Source organism: Anomaloglossus baeobatrachus, chromosome 8 (assembly GCF_048569485.1).
Source record: "Anomaloglossus baeobatrachus isolate aAnoBae1 chromosome 8, aAnoBae1.hap1, whole genome shotgun sequence".
Lineage (NCBI taxonomy): Eukaryota > Metazoa > Chordata > Amphibia > Anura > Aromobatidae > Anomaloglossus > Anomaloglossus baeobatrachus.
The window spans coordinates 261,699,640-261,723,057 of NC_134360.1; the positions used below are offsets into that span (position 1 = coordinate 261,699,640).

General features: G+C 40.7%; 1 protein-coding gene across 3 annotated transcripts in view; it reads right to left on the bottom strand.

Moving 5' to 3' along the window:
• The window catches only part of NCF2 (neutrophil cytosolic factor 2), a 256,353-nt gene that overhangs the window by 134,989 nt on the left and 97,946 nt on the right, over positions 1-23,418 (bottom strand). For all 3 annotated transcript variants that reach the window (XM_075320619.1, XM_075320620.1, XM_075320618.1), the window contains one exon: positions 25-124. In XM_075320619.1, coding sequence (XP_075176734.1) covers positions 25-124 — 100 coding nt within the window. The remainder of the gene's footprint in view (positions 1-24; positions 125-23,418) is intronic.

Here is a 23,418-nt window from a genome sequence, read left to right on the forward strand (position 1 = left end):
ACCACAAAGCTCCAGGGACCAAACCTTGTACTTTTGCCGGGGCAGCAGAAGTGGGAGGTGCGGGGATGTCCTGCTGTGGACTTGTAACTTTGGCTAGTCTGTCCTCTTCTTTTATTTCTGCTCCCTGAAAAAAAAATAAAAAATGTATATATACACATTACATTTCCATAAACTTCGGCTGATCTGATGGCGATTGCATTTGCATATAAGCCTTAAAAAAAATGTAAAAAAAGTCACCCCCGGTGTCAGCCACTAGGTGTCTCCCTTCTAACTCGCTGCCCACTGCCTGATGTTGAGTCTAATCCTTCTATAATACCAGAGAAGCCGGAAAAGATCAGAGGAAGTGATTAGCGGGGTTTTGTGTCTCTGCTTCTGCTCTCCGGTCTGTCCAGCTGTGTAAAGGGCATAACAGAGTCAGGCTTTTAGTTTAGGGCAGACACAATGCATGCTGGGAAGGTGAGGGAAAGGTAGTTCCAACACCTATAGTGCAGAATTCTAAAACTGAAAAGCGATCCCCAACATGATTGGATTGCAAGTTGCAGAGTGTGAGAATCAGAATACTTTCTTGACCAGCGAAAGCAGCCAACTTAAAGAGGTCCAACCGCAAGGGTTTTCATATATAAAACTAATGCTGATTCTATACATACCTTTAGTTGTGAGATCAGATGTATACTTTCTGAAATACAGGCAAGTAAAGTTTATGAAATGAACTGTTATTGGATTGACAGGTGCTACAGAATATCTAATTGTTTCAGCTCAGTTTTTTTGTGTTTTTTGTATGTTATCTTGCTTTTTTGCAAGTTGGGGGCGCAGCCCTCCTAATACTGAGACTGAACAACAGATTGCGTCTCACTTTGCTGTGTATTTAATCTGGGACACAGCTGACCACTTGCCACCATTCATATTGGAGTTTGACATGACACAAGTCAGGTATTGATAATGTTTTTAACTTCAGTAGGTTAGGGACTGTCTCAGATGGGTGCACCTTGACGAGGTGAGACAGCTTTTTACCTTTTTGCAAAAATGTATACACTAAGTACCCTGTTATTAAGCACTTGCAATTTATTTATTTATAGTCAGGGTATTTTTCATGCAATTTTCTCTTTGTTTTTTTTCTAGAATATCTAATAAGTGGGTTGGGTTTTACTAGTTATTCCCGCCCCTGTCTGCTTGCCTGTCCTAACTCCTAATGTCCTTCCTCCCTCCTTCCCTTGTAATAACAGAGACAGAGGGAGGAAGGGCAGGCAGCAGACAGGGGCGGGAATAACTAGCAAAGCCCAACCCACTTATTAGATATTCTGTAGCTGCTGTCAGTCAAATAACAGTGCATGCCACAAACTTTACTTGCCTATATTTCTGAAAGTATACATCCGATCTCACAACTAAAGGTATGTATAGAATCAGCATCATAGTGCAAGTATAGCACTGTATGTATAGAATCAGCCTGATAGCGCCAGTATAGCACTGTATGTAAAGAATCAGCCTGATAGTGCCAGTATAGCACTGTATGTATAGAATCAGCCTGATAGCGCCAGTATAGCACTGTATGTATAGAATCAGCCTGATAGTGCCAATATAGCACTGTATGTATAGAATCAGCATCATACTGCAAGTAGAGCACTGTATGTATAGAATCAGCCTGATAGCGCCAGTATAGCACTGTATGTATAGAATCAGCCTGATAGCGCCAGTATAGCACTGTATGTATAGAATCAGCCTGATAGTGCAAGTATAGCACTGTATGTATAGAATCAGCCTGATAGTGCCAGTATAGCACTGTATGTATAGAATCAGTCTGATAGTGCAAGTATAGCACTGTATGTATAGAATCAGCCTGATAGCGCCAGTATAGCACTGTATGTATAGAATCAGCCTGATAGTGCAAGTATAGCACTGTATGTATAGAATCAGCCTGATAGCGCCAGTATAGCACTGTATGTATAGAATCAGCCTGATAGCACCAGTATAGCACTGTATGTATAGAATCAGCATCATAGTGCAAGTATAGCACTGTATGTATAGACTCAGCCTGATAGTGCAAGTATAGCACTGTATGTATAGAATCAGCCTGATAGCGCCAGTATAGCACTGTATGTATAGAATCAGCCCGATAGCGCCAGTATAGCACTGTATATATAGAATCAGCATCATAGTGCAAGTATAGCACTATATGTATAGAATCAGCCTGATAGTGCCAGTATAGCACTGTATGTATAGAGTCAGCCTGATAGCACCAGTATAGCGCTGTATGTAGAGAATCAGCCTGATAGTGCCAGTATAGCACTGTATGTATAGAATCAGCCTGATAGTGCCAGTATAGCACTGTATGTATAGAATCAGCCTGATAGTGCCAGTATAGCACTGTATGTATAGAATCAGCCTGATAGCGCCAGTATAGCACTGTATGTATAGAATCAGCCTGATAGCGCCAGTATAGCACTGTATATATAGAATCAGCCTGATAGTACCAGTATAGCACTGTATATATAGAATCAGCCTGATAGTGCCAGTATAGCACTGTATGTATAGAATCAGCCTGATAGTGCAAGTATAGCACTGTATGTATAGAATCAGCCTGATAGCGCCAGTATAGCACTGTATGTATAGAATCAGCCTGATAGCGCCAGTATAGCACTGTATGTATAGAATCAGCCTGATAGTGCCAGTATAGCACTGTATGTATAGAATCAGCCTGATAGTGCCAGTATAGCACTGTATGTATAGAATCAGCCTGATAGTGCCAGTATAGCACTGTATGTATAGAATCAGCCTGATAGTGCCAGTATAGCACTGTATGTATAGAATCAGCCTGATAGTGCCAGTATAGCACTGTATGTATAGAATCAGCCTGATAGTGCCAGTATAGCACTGTATGTATAGAATCAGCCTTATAGTACCAGTATAGCACTGTATGTATAGAATCAGCCTGATAGCGCCAGTATAGCACTGTATGTATAGAATCAGCCTGATAGCACCAGTATAGCACTGTATGTATAGAATCAGCATCATAGTGCAAGTATAGCACTGTATGTATAGACTCAGCCTGATAGTGCAAGTATAGCACTGTATGTATAGAATCAGCCTGATAGCACCAGTATAGCACTGTATGTATAGAATCAGCATCATAGTGCAAGTATAGCACTGTATGTATAGAATCAGCCTGATAGTGCCAGTATAGCACTGTATGTATAGAATCAGCATCATAGTGCAAGTATAGCACTGTATGTATAGACTCAGCCTGATAGTGCAAGTATAGCACTGTATGTATAGAATCAGCCTGATAGCGCCAGTATAGCACTGTATGTATAGAATCAGCCCGATAGCGCCAGTATAGCACTGTATGTATAGAATCAGCATCATAGTGCAAGTATAGCACTGTATGTATAGAATCAGCCTGATAGTGCCAGTATAGCACTGTATGTATAGAATCAGCCTGATAGCGCCAGTATAGCACTGTATGTATAGAATCAGCCTGATAATGCAAGTATAGCACTGTATGTATAGAATCAGCCTGATAGTGCCAGTATAGCACTGTATGTATAGAATCAGTCTGATAGTGCAAGTATAGCACTGTATGTATAGAATCAGCCTGATAGCGCCAGTATAGCACTGTATGTATAGAATCAGCCTGATAGTGCAAGTATAGCACTGTATGTATAGAATCAGCCTGATAGCGCCAGTATAGCACTGTATGTATAGAATCAGCCTGATAGCACCAGTATAGCACTGTATGTATAGAATCAGCATCATAGTGCAAGTATAGCACTGTATGTATAGACTCAGCCTGATAGTGCAAGTATAGCACTGTATGTATAGAATCAGCCTGATAGCGCCAGTATAGCACTGTATGTATAGAATCAGCATCATAGTGCAAGTATAGCACTGTATGTATAGAATCAGCCTGATAGTGCCAGTATAGCACTGTATGTATAGAGTCAGCCTGATAGCACCAGTATAGCGCTGTATGTATAGAATCAGCCTGATAGCGCCAGTATAGCACTGTATGTATAGAATCAGCCTGATAGCGCCAGTATAGCACTGTATGTATAGAATCAGCCTGATAGTGCAAGTATAGCACTGTATGTATAGAATCAGCCTGATAGTGCCAGTATAGCACTGTATGTATAGAATCAGTCTGATAGTGCAAGTATAGCACTGTATGTATAGAATCAGCCTGATAGCGCCAGTATAGCACTGTATGTATAGAATCAGCCTGATAGTGCAAGTATAGCACTGTATGTATAGAATCAGCCTGATAGCGCCAGTATAGCACTGTATGTATAGAATCAGCCTGATAGCACCAGTATAGCACTGTATGTATAGAATCAGCATCATAGTGCAAGTATAGCACTGTATGTATAGACTCAGCCTGATAGTGCAAGTATAGCACTGTATGTATAGAATCAGCCTGATAGCGCCAGTATAGCACTGTATGTATAGAATCAGCCCGATAGCGCCAGTATAGCACTGTATATATAGAATCAGCATCATAGTGCAAGTATAGCACTATATGTATAGAATCAGCCTGATAGTGCCAGTATAGCACTGTATGTATAGAGTCAGCCTGATAGCACCAGTATAGCGCTGTATGTATAGAATCAGCCTGATAGTGCCAGTATAGCACTGTATGTATAGAATCAGCCTGATAGTGCCAGTATAGCACTGTATGTATAGAATCAGCCTGATAGTGCCAGTATAGCACTGTATGTATAGAATCAGCCTGATAGCGCCAGTATAGCACTGTATGTATAGAATCAGCCTGATAGCGCCAGTATAGCACTGTATATATAGAATCAGCCTGATAGTACCAGTATAGCACTGTATATATAGAATCAGCCTGATAGTGCCAGTATAGCACTGTATGTATAGAATCAGCCTGATAGTGCAAGTATAGCACTGTATGTATAGAATCAGCCTGATAGCGCCAGTATAGCACTGTATGTATAGAATCAGCCTGATAGCGCCAGTATAGCACTGTATGTATAGAATCAGCCTGATAGTGCCAGTATAGCACTGTATGTATAGAATCAGCCTGATAGTGCCAGTATAGCACTGTATGTATAGAATCAGCCTGATAGTGCCAGTATAGCACTGTATGTATAGAATCAGCCTGATAGTGCCAGTATAGCACTGTATGTATAGAATCAGCCTGATAGTGCCAGTATAGCACTGTATGTATAGAATCAGCCTGATAGTGCCAGTATAGCACTGTATGTATAGAATCAGCCTTATAGTACCAGTATAGCACTGTATGTATAGAATCAGCCTGATAGCGCCAGTATAGCACTGTATGTATAGAATCAGCCTGATAGCACCAGTATAGCACTGTATGTATAGAATCAGCATCATAGTGCAAGTATAGCACTGTATGTATAGACTCAGCCTGATAGTGCAAGTATAGCACTGTATGTATAGAATCAGCCTGATAGCACCAGTATAGCACTGTATGTATAGAATCAGCATCATAGTGCAAGTATAGCACTGTATGTATAGAATCAGCCTGATAGTGCCAGTATAGCACTGTATGTATAGAATCAGCATCATAGTGCAAGTATAGCACTGTATGTATAGACTCAGCCTGATAGTGCAAGTATAGCACTGTATGTATAGAATCAGCCTGATAGCGCCAGTATAGCACTGTATGTATAGAATCAGCCCGATAGCGCCAGTATAGCACTGTATGTATAGAATCAGCATCATAGTGCAAGTATAGCACTGTATGTATAGAATCAGCCTGATAGTGCCAGTATAGCACTGTATGTATAGAATCAGCCTGATAGCGCCAGTATAGCACTGTATGTATAGAATCAGCCTGATAATGCAAGTATAGCACTGTATGTATAGAATCAGCCTGATAGTGCCAGTATAGCACTGTATGTATAGAATCAGTCTGATAGTGCAAGTATAGCACTGTATGTATAGAATCAGCCTGATAGCGCCAGTATAGCACTGTATGTATAGAATCAGCCTGATAGTGCAAGTATAGCACTGTATGTATAGAATCAGCCTGATAGCGCCAGTATAGCACTGTATGTATAGAATCAGCCTGATAGCACCAGTATAGCACTGTATGTATAGAATCAGCATCATAGTGCAAGTATAGCACTGTATGTATAGACTCAGCCTGATAGTGCAAGTATAGCACTGTATGTATAGAATCAGCCTGATAGCGCCAGTATAGCACTGTATGTATAGAATCAGCATCATAGTGCAAGTATAGCACTGTATGTATAGAATCAGCCTGATAGTGCCAGTATAGCACTGTATGTATAGAGTCAGCCTGATAGCACCAGTATAGCGCTGTATGTATAGAATCAGCCTGATAGTGCCAGTATAGCACTGTATGTATAGAATCAGCCTGATAGTGCCAGTATAGCACTGTATGTATAGAATCAGCCTGATAGTGCCAGTATAGCACTGTATGTATAGAATCAGCCTGATAGCGCCAGTATAGCACTGTATGTATAGAATCAGCCTGATAGCGCCAGTATAGCACTGTATATATAGAATCAGCCTGATAGTACCAGTATAGCACTGTATATATAGAATCAGCCTGATAGTGCCAGTATAGCACTGTATGTATAGAATCAGCCTGATAGTGCAAGTATAGCACTGTATGTATAGAATCAGCCTGATAGCGCCAGTATAGCACTGTATGTATAGAATCAGCCTGATAGCGCCAGTATAGCACTGTATGTATAGAATCAGCCTGATAGTGCCAGTATAGCACTGTATGTATAGAATCAGCCTGATAGTGCCAGTATAGCACTGTATGTATAGAATCAGCCTGATAGTGCCAGTATAGCACTGTATGTATAGAATCAGCCTGATAGTGCCAGTATAGCACTGTATGTATAGAATCAGCCTGATAGTGCCAGTATAGCACTGTATGTATAGAATCAGCCTGATAGTGCCAGTATAGCACTGTATGTATAGAATCAGCCTTATAGTACCAGTATAGCACTGTATGTATAGAATCAGCCTGATAGCGCCAGTATAGCACTGTATGTATAGAATCAGCCTGATAGCACCAGTATAGCACTGTATGTATAGAATCAGCATCATAGTGCAAGTATAGCACTGTATGTATAGACTCAGCCTGATAGTGCAAGTATAGCACTGTATGTATAGAATCAGCCTGATAGTGCCAGTATAGCACTGTATGTATAGAATCAGCATCATAGTGCAAGTATAGCACTGTATGTATAGAATCAGCCTGATAGTGCCAGTATAGCACTGTATGTATAGAATCAGCATCATAGTGCAAGTATAGCACTGTATGTATAGACTCAGCCTGATAGTGCAAGTATAGCACTGTATGTATAGAATCAGCCTGATAGCGCCAGTATAGCACTGTATGTATAGAATCAGCCCGATAGCGCCAGTATAGCACTGTATGTATAGAATCAGCATCATAGTGCAAGTATAGCACTGTATGTATAGAATCAGCCTGATAGTGCCAGTATAGCACTGTATGTATAGAATCAGCCTGATAGTGCCAGTATAGCACTGTATGTATAGAGTCAGCCTGATAGCACCAGTATAGCACTGTATGTATAGAATCAGCCTGATAGTGCCAGTATAGCACTGTATGTATAGAATCAGCCTGATAGCGCCAGTATAGCACTGTATGTATAGAATCAGCCTGATAGCGCCAGTATAGCACTGTATATATAGAATCAGCCTGATAGTACCAGTATAGCACTGTATATATAGAATCAGCCTGATAGTGCCAGTATAGCACTGTATGTATAGAATCAGCCTGATAGTGCAAGTATAGCACTGTATGTATAGAATCAGCCTGATAGCGCCAGTATAGCACTGTATGTATAGAATCAGCCTGATAGCGCCAGTATAGCACTGTATGTATAGAGTCAGCCTGATAGCACCAGTATAGCACTGTATGTATAGAATCAGCCTGATAGTGCCAGTATAGCACTGTATGTATAGAATCAGCCTGATAGTGCCATTATAGCACTGTATGTATAGAATCAGCATCATAGTGCAAGTATAGCACTGTATGTATAGACTCAGCCTGAAAGCGCCAGTATAGCACTGTATGTATAGAATCAGCCTGATAGTGCCAGTATAGCACTGTATATATAGAATCAGCCTGATAGTGCCAGTATAGCACTGTATGTATAGAATCAGCCTGATAGTGCCAGTATAGCACTGTATATATAGAATCAGCCTGATAGTGCCAGTATAGCACTGTATGTATAGAATCAGCCTGATAGTGCAAGTATAGCACTGTATGTATAGAATCAGCCTGATAGCACCAGTATAGCACTGTATGTATAGAATCAGCATCATAGTGCAAGCATAGCACTGTATGTATAGACTCAGCCTGATAGTGCAAGTATAGCACTGTATGTATAGAATCAGCCTGATAGCGCCAATATAGCACTGTATGTATAGAATCAGCCCGATAGCGCCAGTATAGCACTGTATGTATAGAATCAGCATCATAGTGCAAGTATAGCACTGTATGTATAGAATCAGCCTGATAGTGCCAGTATAGCACTGTATGTATAGAGTCAGCCTGATAGCACCAGTATAGCGCTGTATGTATAGAATCAGCCTGATAGTGCCAGTATAGCACTGTATGTATAGAATCAGCCTGATAGTGCCAGTATAGCACTGTATGTATAGAATCAGCCTGATAGTGCCAGTATGGCACTGTATGTATAGAATCAGCCTGATAGCGCCAGTATAGCACTGTATGTATAGAATCAGCCTGATAGCACCAGTATAGCACTGTATATATAGAATCAGCCTGATAGTACCAGTATAGCACTGTATATATAGAATCAGCCTGATAGTGCCAGTATAGCACTGTATGTATAGAATCAGCCTGATAGTGCAAGTATAGCACTGTATGTATAGAATCAGCCTGATAGCGCCAGTATAGCACTGTATGTATAGAATCAGCCTGATAGCGCCAGTATAGCACTGTATGTATAGAATCAGCCTGATAGTGCCAGTATAGCACTGTATGTATAGAATCAGCCTGATAGTGCCAGTATAGCACTGTATGTATAGAATCAGCCTGATAGTGCCAGTATAGCACTGTATGTATAGAATCAGCCTGATAGTGCCAGTATAGCACTGTATGTATAGAATCAGCCTGATAGTGCCAGTATAGCACTGTATGTATAGAATCAGCCTGATCGTGCCAGTATAGCACTGTATGTATAGAATCAGCCTTATAGTACCAGTATAGCACTGTATGTATAGAATCAGCCTGATAGCGCCAGTATAGCACTGTATGTATAGAATCAGCCTGATAGCACCAGTATAGCACTGTATGTATAGAATCAGCATCATAGTGCAAGTATAGCACTGTATGTATAGACTCAGCCTGATAGTGCAAGTATAGCACTGTATGTATAGAATCAGCCTGATAGTGCCAGTATAGCACTGTATGTATAGAATCAGCATCATAGTGCAAGTATAGCACTGTATGTATAGAATCAGCCTGATAGTGCCAGTATAGCACTGTATGTATAGAATCAGCATCATAGTGCAAGTATAGCACTGTATGTATAGACTCAGCCTGATAGTGCAAGTATAGCACTGTATGTATAGAATCAGCCTGATAGTGCCAGTATAGCACTGTATGTATAGAATCAGCATCATAGTGCAAGTATAGCACTGTATGTATAGACTCAGCCTGATAGTGCAAGTATAGCACTGTATGTATAGAATCAGCCTGATAGCGCCAGTATAGCACTGTATGTATAGAATCAGCCCGATAGCGCCAGTATAGCACTGTATGTATAGAATCAGCATCATAGTGCAAGTATAGCACTGTATGTATAGAATCAGCCTGATAGTGCCAGTATAGCACTGTATGTATAGAATCAGCCTGATAGCGCCAGTATAGCACTGTATGTATAGAATCAGCCTGATAATGCAAGTATAGCACTGTATGTATAGAATCAGCCTGATAGTGCCAGTATAGCACTGTATGTATAGAATCAGTCTGATAGTGCAAGTATAGCACTGTATGTATAGAATCAGCCTGATAGCGCCAGTATAGCACTGTATGTATAGAATCAGCCTGATAGTGCAAGTATAGCACTGTATGTATAGAATCAGCCTGATAGCGCCAGTATAGCACTGTATGTATAGAATCAGCCTGATAGCACCAGTATAGCACTGTATGTATAGAATCAGCATCATAGTGCAAGTATAGCACTGTATGTATAGACTCAGCCTGATAGTGCAAGTATAGCACTGTATGTATAGAATCAGCCTGATAGCGCCAGTATAGCACTGTATGTATAGAATCAGCATCATAGTGCAAGTATAGCACTGTATGTATAGAATCAGCCTGATAGTGCCAGTATAGCACTGTATGTATAGAGTCAGCCTGATAGCACCAGTATAGCGCTGTATGTATAGAATCAGCCTGATAGCGCCAGTATAGCACTGTATGTATAGAATCAGCCTGATAGCGCCAGTATAGCACTGTATGTATAGAATCAGCCTGATAGTGCAAGTATAGCACTGTATGTATAGAATCAGCCTGATAGTGCCAGTATAGCACTGTATGTATAGAATCAGTCTGATAGTGCAAGTATAGCACTGTATGTATAGAATCAGCCTGATAGCGCCAGTATAGCACTGTATGTATAGAATCAGCCTGATAGTGCAAGTATAGCACTGTATGTATAGAATCAGCCTGATAGCGCCAGTATAGCACTGTATGTATAGAATCAGCCTGATAGCACCAGTATAGCACTGTATGTATAGAATCAGCATCATAGTGCAAGTATAGCACTGTATGTATAGACTCAGCCTGATAGTGCAAGTATAGCACTGTATGTATAGAATCAGCCTGATAGCGCCAGTATAGCACTGTATGTATAGAATCAGCCCGATAGCGCCAGTATAGCACTGTATATATAGAATCAGCATCATAGTGCAAGTATAGCACTATATGTATAGAATCAGCCTGATAGTGCCAGTATAGCACTGTATGTATAGAGTCAGCCTGATAGCACCAGTATAGCGCTGTATGTATAGAATCAGCCTGATAGTGCCAGTATAGCACTGTATGTATAGAATCAGCCTGATAGTGCCAGTATAGCACTGTATGTATAGAATCAGCCTGATAGTGCCAGTATAGCACTGTATGTATAGAATCAGCCTGATAGCGCCAGTATAGCACTGTATGTATAGAATCAGCCTGATAGCGCCAGTATAGCACTGTATATATAGAATCAGCCTGATAGTACCAGTATAGCACTGTATATATAGAATCAGCCTGATAGTGCCAGTATAGCACTGTATGTATAGAATCAGCCTGATAGTGCAAGTATAGCACTGTATGTATAGAATCAGCCTGATAGCGCCAGTATAGCACTGTATGTATAGAATCAGCCTGATAGCGCCAGTATAGCACTGTATGTATAGAATCAGCCTGATAGTGCCAGTATAGCACTGTATGTATAGAATCAGCCTGATAGTGCCAGTATAGCACTGTATGTATAGAATCAGCCTGATAGTGCCAGTATAGCACTGTATGTATAGAATCAGCCTGATAGTGCCAGTATAGCACTGTATGTATAGAATCAGCCTGATAGTGCCAGTATAGCACTGTATGTATAGAATCAGCCTGATAGTGCCAGTATAGCACTGTATGTATAGAATCAGCCTTATAGTACCAGTATAGCACTGTATGTATAGAATCAGCCTGATAGCGCCAGTATAGCACTGTATGTATAGAATCAGCCTGATAGCACCAGTATAGCACTGTATGTATAGAATCAGCATCATAGTGCAAGTATAGCACTGTATGTATAGACTCAGCCTGATAGTGCAAGTATAGCACTGTATGTATAGAATCAGCCTGATAGCACCAGTATAGCACTGTATGTATAGAATCAGCATCATAGTGCAAGTATAGCACTGTATGTATAGAATCAGCCTGATAGTGCCAGTATAGCACTGTATGTATAGAATCAGCATCATAGTGCAAGTATAGCACTGTATGTATAGACTCAGCCTGATAGTGCAAGTATAGCACTGTATGTATAGAATCAGCCCGATAGCGCCAGTATAGCACTGTATGTATAGAATCAGCATCATAGTGCAAGTATAGCACTGTATGTATAGAATCAGCCTGATAGTGCCAGTATAGCACTGTATGTATAGAATCAGCCTGATAGCGCCAGTATAGCACTGTATGTATAGAATCAGCCTGATAATGCAAGTATAGCACTGTATGTATAGAATCAGCCTGATAGTGCCAGTATAGCACTGTATGTATAGAATCAGTCTGATAGTGCAAGTATAGCACTGTATGTATAGAATCAGCCTGATAGCGCCAGTATAGCACTGTATGTATAGAATCAGCCTGATAGTGCAAGTATAGCACTGTATGTATAGAATCAGCCTGATAGCGCCAGTATAGCACTGTATGTATAGAATCAGCCTGATAGCACCAGTATAGCACTGTATGTATAGAATCAGCATCATAGTGCAAGTATAGCACTGTATGTATAGACTCAGCCTGATAGTGCAAGTATAGCACTGTATGTATAGAATCAGCCTGATAGCGCCAGTATAGCACTGTATGTATAGAATCAGCATCATAGTGCAAGTATAGCACTGTATGTATAGAATCAGCCTGATAGTGCCAGTATAGCACTGTATGTATAGAGTCAGCCTGATAGCACCAGTATAGCGCTGTATGTATAGAATCAGCCTGATAGTGCCAGTATAGCACTGTATGTATAGAATCAGCCTGATAGTGCCAGTATAGCACTGTATGTATAGAATCAGCCTGATAGTGCCAGTATAGCACTGTATGTATAGAATCAGCCTGATAGCGCCAGTATAGCACTGTATGTATAGAATCAGCCTGATAGCGCCAGTATAGCACTGTATATATAGAATCAGCCTGATAGTACCAGTATAGCACTGTATATATAGAATCAGCCTGATAGTGCCAGTATAGCACTGTATGTATAGAATCAGCCTGATAGTGCAAGTATAGCACTGTATGTATAGAATCAGCCTGATAGCGCCAGTATAGCACTGTATGTATAGAATCAGCCTGATAGCGCCAGTATAGCACTGTATGTATAGAATCAGCCTGATAGTGCCAGTATAGCACTGTATGTATAGAATCAGCCTGATAGTGCCAGTATAGCACTGTATGTATAGAATCAGCCTGATAGTGCCAGTATAGCACTGTATGTATAGAATCAGCCTGATAGTGCCAGTATAGCACTGTATGTATAGAATCAGCCTGATAGTGCCAGTATAGCACTGTATGTATAGAATCAGCCTGATAGTGCCAGTATAGCACTGTATGTATAGAATCAGCCTTATAGTACCAGTATAGCACTGTATGTATAGAATCAGCCTGATAGCGCCAGTATAGCACTGTATGTATAGAATCAGCCTGATAGCACCAGTATAGCACTGTATGTATAGAATCAGCATCATAGTGCAAGTATAGCACTGTATGTATAGACTCAGCCTGATAGTGCAAGTATAGCACTGTATGTATAGAATCAGCCTGATAGTGCCAGTATAGCACTGTATGTATAGAATCAGCATCATAGTGCAAGTATAGCACTGTATGTATAGAATCAGCCTGATAGTGCCAGTATAGCACTGTATGTATAGAATCAGCATCATAGTGCAAGTATAGCACTGTATGTATAGACTCAGCCTGATAGTGCAAGTATAGCACTGTATGTATAGAATCAGCCTGATAGCGCCAGTATAGCACTGTATGTATAGAATCAGCCCGATAGCGCCAGTATAGCACTGTATGTATAGAATCAGCATCATAGTGCAAGTATAGCACTGTATGTATAGAATCAGCCTGATAGTGCCAGTATAGCACTGTATGTATAGAATCAGCCTGATAGTGCCAGTATAGCACTGTATGTATAGAGTCAGCCTGATAGCACCAGTATAGCACTGTATGTATAGAATCAGCCTGATAGTGCCAGTATAGCACTGTATGTATAGAATCAGCCTGATAGCGCCAGTATAGCACTGTATGTATAGAATCAGCCTGATAGCGCCAGTATAGCACTGTATATATAGAATCAGCCTGATAGTACCAGTATAGCACTGTATATATAGAATCAGCCTGATAGTGCCAGTATAGCACTGTATGTATAGAATCAGCCTGATAGTGCAAGTATAGCACTGTATGTATAGAATCAGCCTGATAGCGCCAGTATAGCACTGTATGTATAGAATCAGCCTGATAGCGCCAGTATAGCACTGTATGTATAGAGTCAGCCTGATAGCACCAGTATAGCACTGTATGTATAGAATCAGCCTGATAGTGCCAGTATAGCACTGTATGTATAGAATCAGCCTGATAGTGCCATTATAGCACTGTATGTATAGAATCAGCATCATAGTGCAAGTATAGCACTGTATGTATAGACTCAGCCTGAAAGCGCCAGTATAGCACTGTATGTATAGAATCAGCCTGATAGTGCCAGTATAGCACTGTATATATAGAATCAGCCTGATAGTGCCAGTATAGCACTGTATGTATAGAATCAGCCTGATAGTGCCAGTATAGCACTGTATATATAGAATCAGCCTGATAGTGCCAGTATAGCACTGTATGTATAGAATCAGCCTGATAGTGCAAGTATAGCACTGTATGTATAGAATCAGCCTGATAGCACCAGTATAGCACTGTATGTATAGAATCAGCATCATAGTGCAAGCATAGCACTGTATGTATAGACTCAGCCTGATAGTGCAAGTATAGCACTGTATGTATAGAATCAGCCTGATAGCGCCAATATAGCACTGTATGTATAGAATCAGCCCGATAGCGCCAGTATAGCACTGTATGTATAGAATCAGCATCATAGTGCAAGTATAGCACTGTATGTATAGAATCAGCCTGATAGTGCCAGTATAGCACTGTATGTATAGAGTCAGCCTGATAGCACCAGTATAGCGCTGTATGTATAGAATCAGCCTGATAGTGCCAGTATAGCACTGTATGTATAGAATCAGCCTGATAGTGCCAGTATAGCACTGTATGTATAGAATCAGCCTGATAGTGCCAGTATGGCACTGTATGTATAGAATCAGCCTGATAGCGCCAGTATAGCACTGTATGTATAGAATCAGCCTGATAGCACCAGTATAGCACTGTATATATAGAATCAGCCTGATAGTACCAGTATAGCACTGTATATATAGAATCAGCCTGATAGTGCCAGTATAGCACTGTATGTATAGAATCAGCCTGATAGTGCAAGTATAGCACTGTATGTATAGAATCAGCCTGATAGCGCCAGTATAGCACTGTATGTATAGAATCAGCCTGATAGCGCCAGTATAGCACTGTATGTATAGAATCAGCCTGATAGTGCCAGTATAGCACTGTATGTATAGAATCAGCCTGATAGTGCCAGTATAGCACTGTATGTATAGAATCAGCCTGATAGTGCCAGTATAGCACTGTATGTATAGAATCAGCCTGATAGTGCCAGTATAGCACTGTATGTATAGAATCAGCCTGATAGTGCCAGTATAGCACTGTATGTATAGAATCAGCCTGATCGTGCCAGTATAGCACTGTATGTATAGAATCAGCCTTATAGTACCAGTATAGCACTGTATGTATAGAATCAGCCTGATAGCGCCAGTATAGCACTGTATGTATAGAATCAGCCTGATAGCACCAGTATAGCACTGTATGTATAGAATCAGCATCATAGTGCAAGTATAGCACTGTATGTATAGACTCAGCCTGATAGTGCAAGTATAGCACTGTATGTATAGAATCAGCCTGATAGTGCCAGTATAGCACTGTATGTATAGAATCAGCATCATAGTGCAAGTATAGCACTGTATGTATAGAATCAGCCTGATAGTGCCAGTATAGCACTGTATGTATAGAATCAGCATCATAGTGCAAGTATAGCACTGTATGTATAGACTCAGCCTGATAGTGCAAGTATAGCACTGTATGTATAGAATCAGCCTGATAGCGCCAGTATAGCACTGTATGTATAGAATCAGCCCGATAGCGCCAGTATAGCACTGTATGTATAGAATCAGCATCATAGTGCAAGTATAGCACTGTATGTATAGAATCAGCCTGATAGTGCCAGTATAGCACTGTATGTATAGAATCAGCCTGATAGTGCCAGTATAGCACTGTATGTATAGAGTCAGCCTGATAGCACCAGTATAGCACTGTATGTATAGAATCAGCCTGATAGTGCCAGTATAGCACTGTATGTATAGAATCAGCCTGATAGCGCCAGTATAGCACTGTATGTATAGAATCAGCCTGATAGCGCCAGTATAGCACTGTATATATAGAATCAGCCTGATAGTACCAGTATAGCACTGTATATATAGAATCAGCCTGATAGTGCCAGTATAGCACTGTATGTATAGAATCAGCCTGATAGTGCAAGTATAGCACTGTATGTATAGAATCAGCCTGATAGCGCCAGTATAGCACTGTATGTATAGAATCAGCCTGATAGCGCCAGTATAGCACTGTATGTATAGAGTCAGCCTGATAGCACCAGTATAGCACTGTATGTATAGAATCAGCCTGATAGTGCCAGTATAGCACTGTATGTATAGAATCAGCCTGATAGTGCCATTATAGCACTGTATGTATAGAATCAGCATCATAGTGCAAGTATAGCACTGTATGTATAGACTCAGCCTGAAAGCGCCAGTATAGCACTGTATGTATAGAATCAGCCTGATAGTGCCAGTATAGCACTGTATATATAGAATCAGCCTGATAGTGCCAGTATAGCACTGTATGTATAGAATCAGCCTGATAGTGCCAGTATAGCACTGTATATATAGAATCAGCCTGATAGTGCCAGTATAGCACTGTATGTATAGAATCAGCCTGATAGTGCAAGTATAGCACTGTATGTATAGAATCAGCCTGATAGCGCCAGTATAGCACTGTATGTATAGAATCAGCCTGATAGCGCCAGTATAGCACTGTATGTATAGAATCAGCCTGATAGTGCCAGTATAGCACTGTATGTATAGAATCAGCCTGATAGCACCAGTATAGCACTGTATGTATAGAATCAGCCTGATAGCGCCAGTATAGCACTCTATAAAGAAAAAATACATGGATCGCACATCCCAAAAATACAATGATCTAAAGCCGCTAGGCAAATAATTAAATAGAACATGAGGTTCTTTTGTTACCATTCCATGATACCATGATACCATATAGCACTGTATGTATAGAATCATCCTGATAGCGCCAGTATAGCACTGTATGTATAGAATCAGCCTGATAGTGCCAGTATAGCGCTGTATGTATAGAATCAGCCTGATAGTGCCAGTATAACGCTGTATGTATAGAATCAGCCTGATAGCGCCAGTATAGCACTGTATGTATAGAATCAGCCTGATAGCGCCAGTACAGCACTGTATGTATAGAATCAGCCTGATAGTGCCAGTATAGCACTGTATATATAGAATCAGCCTGATAGTGCCAGTATAGCACTGTATGTATAGAATCAGCCTGATAGCGCCAGTATAGCACTGTATTGTATAGAATCAGCCTGATAGTACCAGTATAGCGCTGTATGTATAGAATCAGCCTGATAGTGCCAGTATGGCGCTGTATGTATAGAATCAGCCTGATAGCGCCAGTATAGCACTGTATGTACAGAATCAGCCTGATAGTGCCAGTATAGCACTGTATGTATAGAATCAGCCTGATAGCGCCAGTATAGCACTGTATGTATAGAATCAGTCTGATAGCACCAGTATAGCACTGTATGTATAGAATCAGCCTGATAGCGCCAGTATAGTACTGTATGTATAGAATCAGCCTGATAGTACCAGTATAGCACTGTATGTATAGAATCAGCCTGATAGTGCCAGTTTAGCATTGTATGTTTAGAATCAGCCTGATAGCGCCAGTATAGCATTGTATGTATAGAATCAGCCTGATAGTGCCAGTATAGCATTGTATGTATAGAATCAGCCTGATAGTGCCAGTATAGCACTGTATGTATAGAATCAGTCTGATAGCACCAGTATAGCACTGTATGTATAGAATCAGCCTGATAGCGCCAGTATAGTACTGTATGTATAGAGTCAGCCTGATAGTGCCAGTATAGTACTGTATGTATAGAGTCAGCCTGATAGTGCCAGTATAGCACTGTATGTATAGAGTCAGCCTGATAGTGCCAGTATAGCACTGTATGTATAGAATCAGCCTGATAGTGCCAGTATAGCTTTGTATGTATAGAGTCAGCATGATAGTGCCAGTATAGCACTGTATGTATAGAATCAGCATGATAGCACCAGTATAGCACTGTATGTATAGAATCAGCCTGATAGTGTCAGTATAGCACTGTATATATAGAATCAGCCTGATAGCGCCAGTATACCACTGTATGTATAGAATCAGCACTGTATGTATAGAGTCAGCGTGATAGTGCCAGTATAGCACTGTATGTATAGAATCAGCCTGATAGTGCCAGTATAGCACTGTATGTATAGAGTCAGCATGATAGCGCCAGTATAGCACTGTATGTATAGAATCAGCCTGATAGTGCCAGTATAGCACTGTATGTATAGAATCAGCATGATAGCACCAGTATAGCACTGTATGTATAGAATCAGCCTGATAGTGTCAGTATAGCACTGTATGTATAGAATCAGCCTGATCGAGCCAGTATAGCACTGTATGTATAGAATCAGCACTGTATGTATAGAGTCAGCCTGATAGTGCCAGTATAGCACTGTATGTATAGAGTCAGCCTGATAGTGCCAGTATAGCACTGTATGTATAGAGTCAGCATGATAGTGCCAGTATAGCACTGTATGTATAGAGTCAGCCTGATAGTGCCAGTATAGCACTGTATGTATAGAGTCAGCCTGATAGTGCCAGTATAGCACTGTATGTATAGAGTCAGCATGATAGTGCCAGTATAGCACTGTATGTATAGAATCAGCCTGATAGTGCCAGTATAGCACTGTATGTATAGAATCAGCCTGATAGTGCCAGTATAGCACTGTATGTATAGAATCAGCCTGATAGTGCCAGTATAGCACTGTATGTATAGAATCAGCCTGATAGTGCCAGTATAGCACTGTATGTATAGAATCAGCCTGATAGCGCCAGTATAGCACTGTATGTATAGAATCAGCCTGATAGCGCCAGTATAGCACTGTATATATAGAATCAGCCTGATAGTACCAGTATAGCACTGTATATATAGAATCAGCCTGATAGTGCCAGTATAGCACTGTATGTATAGAATCAGCCTGATAGTGCAAGTATAGCACTGTATGTATAGAATCAGCCTGATAGCGCCAGTATAGCACTGTATGTATAGAATCAGCCTGATAGCGCCAGTATAGCACTGTATGTATAGAATCAGCCTGATAGTGCCAGTATAGCACTGTATGTATAGAATCAGCCTGATAGTGCCAGTATAGCACTGTATGTATAGAATCAGCCTGATAGTGCCAGTATAGCACTGTATGTATAGAATCAGCCTGATAGTGCCAGTATAGCACTGTATGTATAGAATCAGCCTGATAGTGCCAGTATAGCACTGTATGTATAGAATCAGCCTGATAGTGCCAGTATAGCACTGTATGTATAGAATCAGCCTTATAGTACCAGTATAGCACTGTATGTATAGAATCAGCCTGATAGCGCCAGTATAGCACTGTATGTATAGAATCAGCCTGATAGCACCAGTATAGCACTGTATGTATAGAATCAGCATCATAGTGCAAGTATAGCACTGTATGTATAGACTCAGCCTGATAGTGCAAGTATAGCACTGTATGTATAGAATCAGCCTGATAGTGCCAGTATAGCACTGTATGTATAGAATCAGCATCATAGTGCAAGTATAGCACTGTATGTATAGAATCAGCCTGATAGTGCCAGTATAGCACTGTATGTATAGAATCAGCATCATAGTGCAAGTATAGCACTGTATGTATAGACTCAGCCTGATAGTGCAAGTATAGCACTGTATGTATAGAATCAGCCTGATAGCGCCAGTATAGCACTGTATGTATAGAATCAGCCCGATAGCGCCAGTATAGCACTGTATGTATAGAATCAGCATCATAGTGCAAGTATAGCACTGTATGTATAGAATCAGCCTGATAGTGCCAGTATAGCACTGTATGTATAGAATCAGCCTGATAGTGCCAGTATAGCACTGTATGTATAGAGTCAGCCTGATAGCACCAGTATAGCACTGTATGTATAGAATCAGCCTGATAGTGCCAGTATAGCACTGTATGTATAGAATCAGCCTGATAGCGCCAGTATAGCACTGTATGTATAGAATCAGCCTGATAGCGCCAGTATAGCACTGTATATATAGAATCAGCCTGATAGTACCAGTATAGCACTGTATATATAGAATCAGCCTGATAGTGCCAGTATAGCACTGTATGTATAGAATCAGCCTGATAGTGCAAGTATAGCACTGTATGTATAGAATCAGCCTGATAGCGCCAGTATAGCACTGTATGTATAGAATCAGCCTGATAGCGCCAGTATAGCACTGTATGTATAGAGTCAGCCTGATAGCACCAGTATAGCACTGTATGTATAGAATCAGCCTGATAGTGCCAGTATAGCACTGTATGTATAGAATCAGCCTGATAGTGCCATTATAGCACTGTATGTATAGAATCAGCATCATAGTGCAAGTATAGCACTGTATGTATAGACTCAGCCTGAAAGCGTCAGTATAGCACTGTATGTATAGAATCAGCCTGATAGTGCCAGTATAGCACTGTATATATAGAATCAGCCTGATAGTGCCAGTATAGCACTGTATGTATAGAATCAGCCTGATAGTGCCAGTATAGCACTGTATATATAGAATCAGCCTGATAGTGCCAGTATAGCACTGTATGTATAGAATCAGCCTGATAGTGCAAGTATAGCACTGTATGTATAGAGTCAGCCTGATAGTGCCAGTATAGCACTGTATGTATAGAATCAGCCTGATAGTGCCAGTATAGCACTGTATGTATAGAATCAGCCTGATAGCACCAGTATAGCACTGTATGTATAGAATCAGCCTGATAGCGCCAGTATAGCACTCTATAAAGAAAAAATACATGGATCGCACATCCCAAAAATACAATGATCTAAAGCCGCTAGGCAAATAATTAAATAGAACATGAGGTTCTTTTGTTACCATTCCATGATACCATGATACCATATAGCACTGTATGTATAGAATCATCCTGATAGCGCCAGTATAGCACTGTATGTATAGAATCAGCCTGATAGTGCCAGTATAGCGCTGTATGTATAGAATCAGCCTGATAGTGCCAGTATAACGCTGTATGTATAGAATCAGCCTGATAGCGCCAGTATAGCACTGTATGTATAGAATCAGCCTGATAGCGCCAGTACAGCACTGTATGTATAGAATCAGCCTGATAGTGCCAGTATAGCACTGTATATATAGAATCAGCCTGATAGTGCCAGTATAGCACTGTATGTATAGAATCAGCCTGATAGCGCCAGTATAGCACTGTATTGTATAGAATCAGCCTGATAGTACCAGTATAGCGCTGTATGTATAGAATCAGCCTGATAGTGCCAGTTTGGCGCTGTTTGTATAGAATCAGCCTGATAGCGCCAGTATAGCACTGTATGTACAGAATCAGCCTGATAGTGCCAGTATAGCACTGTATGTATAGAATCAGCCTGATAGCGCCAGTATAGCACTGTATGTATAGAATCAGTCTGATAGCACCAGTATAGCACTGTATGTATAGAATCAGCCTGATAGCGCCAGTATAGTACTGTATGTATAGAATCAGCATGATAGTACCAGTATAGCACTGTATGTATAGAATCAGCCTGATAGTGCCAGTTTAGCATTGTATGTTTAGAATCAGCCTGATAGCGCCAGTATAGCATTGTATGTATAGAATCAGCCTGATAGTGCCAGTATAGCATTGTATGTATAGAATCAGCCTGATAGTGCCAGTATAGCACTGTATGTATAGAATCAGTCTGATAGCACCAGTATAGCACTGTATGTATAGAATCAGCCTGATAGCGCCAGTATAGTACTGTATGTATAGAGTCAGCCTGATAGTGCCAGTATAGTACTGTATGTATAGAGTCAGCCTGATAGTGCCAGTATAGCACTGTATGTATAGAGTCAGCCTGATAGTGCCAGTATAGCACTGTATGTATAGAATCAGCCTGATAGTGCCAGTATAGCTTTGTATGTATAGAGTCAGCATGATAGTGCCAGTATAGCACTGTATGTATAGAATCAGCATGATAGCACCAGTATAGCACTGTATGTATAGAATCAGCCTGATAGTGTCAGTATAGCACTGTATATATAGAATCAGCCTGATAGCGCCAGTATACCACTGTATGTATAGAATCAGCACTGTATGTATAGAGTCAGCGTGATAGTGCCAGTATAGCACTGTATGTATAGAATCAGCCTGATAGTGCCAGTATAGCACTGTATGTATAGAGTCAGCATGATAGCGCCAGTATAGCACTGTATGTATAGAATCAGCCTGATAGTGCCAGTATAGCACTGTATGTATAGAATCAGCATGATAGCACCAGTATAGCACTGTATGTATAGAATCAGCCTGATAGTGTCAGTATAGCACTGTATGTATAGAATCAGCCTGATCGAGCCAGTATAGCACTGTATGTATAGAATCAGCACTGTATGTATAGAGTCAGCCTGATAGTGCCAGTATAGCACTGTATGTATAGAGTCAGCCTGATAGTGCCAGTATAGCACTGTATGTATAGAGTCAGCATGATAGTGCCAGTATAGCACTGTATGTATAGAGTCAGCCTGATAGTGCCAGTATAGCACTGTATGTATAGAGTCAGCCTGATAGTGCCAGTATAGCACTGTATGTATAGAGTCAGCATGATAGTGCCAGTATAGCACTGTATGTATAGAATCAGCCTGATAGTGCCAGTATAGCACTGTATGTATAGAATCAGCCTGATAGTGCCAGTATAGCACTGTATGTATAGAATCAGCCTGATAGTGCCAGTATAGCACTGTATGTATAGAATCAGCCTGATAGTGCCAGTATAGCACTGTATGTATAGAATCAGCCTGATAGCGCCAGTATAGCACTGTATGTATAGAATCAGCCTGATAGCGCCAGTATAGCACTGTATATATAGAATCAGCCTGATAGTACCAGTATAGCACTGTATATATAGAATCAGCCTGATAGTGCCAGTATAGCACTGTATGTATAGAATCAGCCTGATAGTGCCAGTATAGCACTGTATGTATAGAATCAGCCTGATAGTGCCAGTATAGCACTGTATGTATAGAATCAGCCTTATAGTACCAGTATAGCACTGTATGTATAGAATCAGCCTGATAGCGCCAGTATAGCACTGTATGT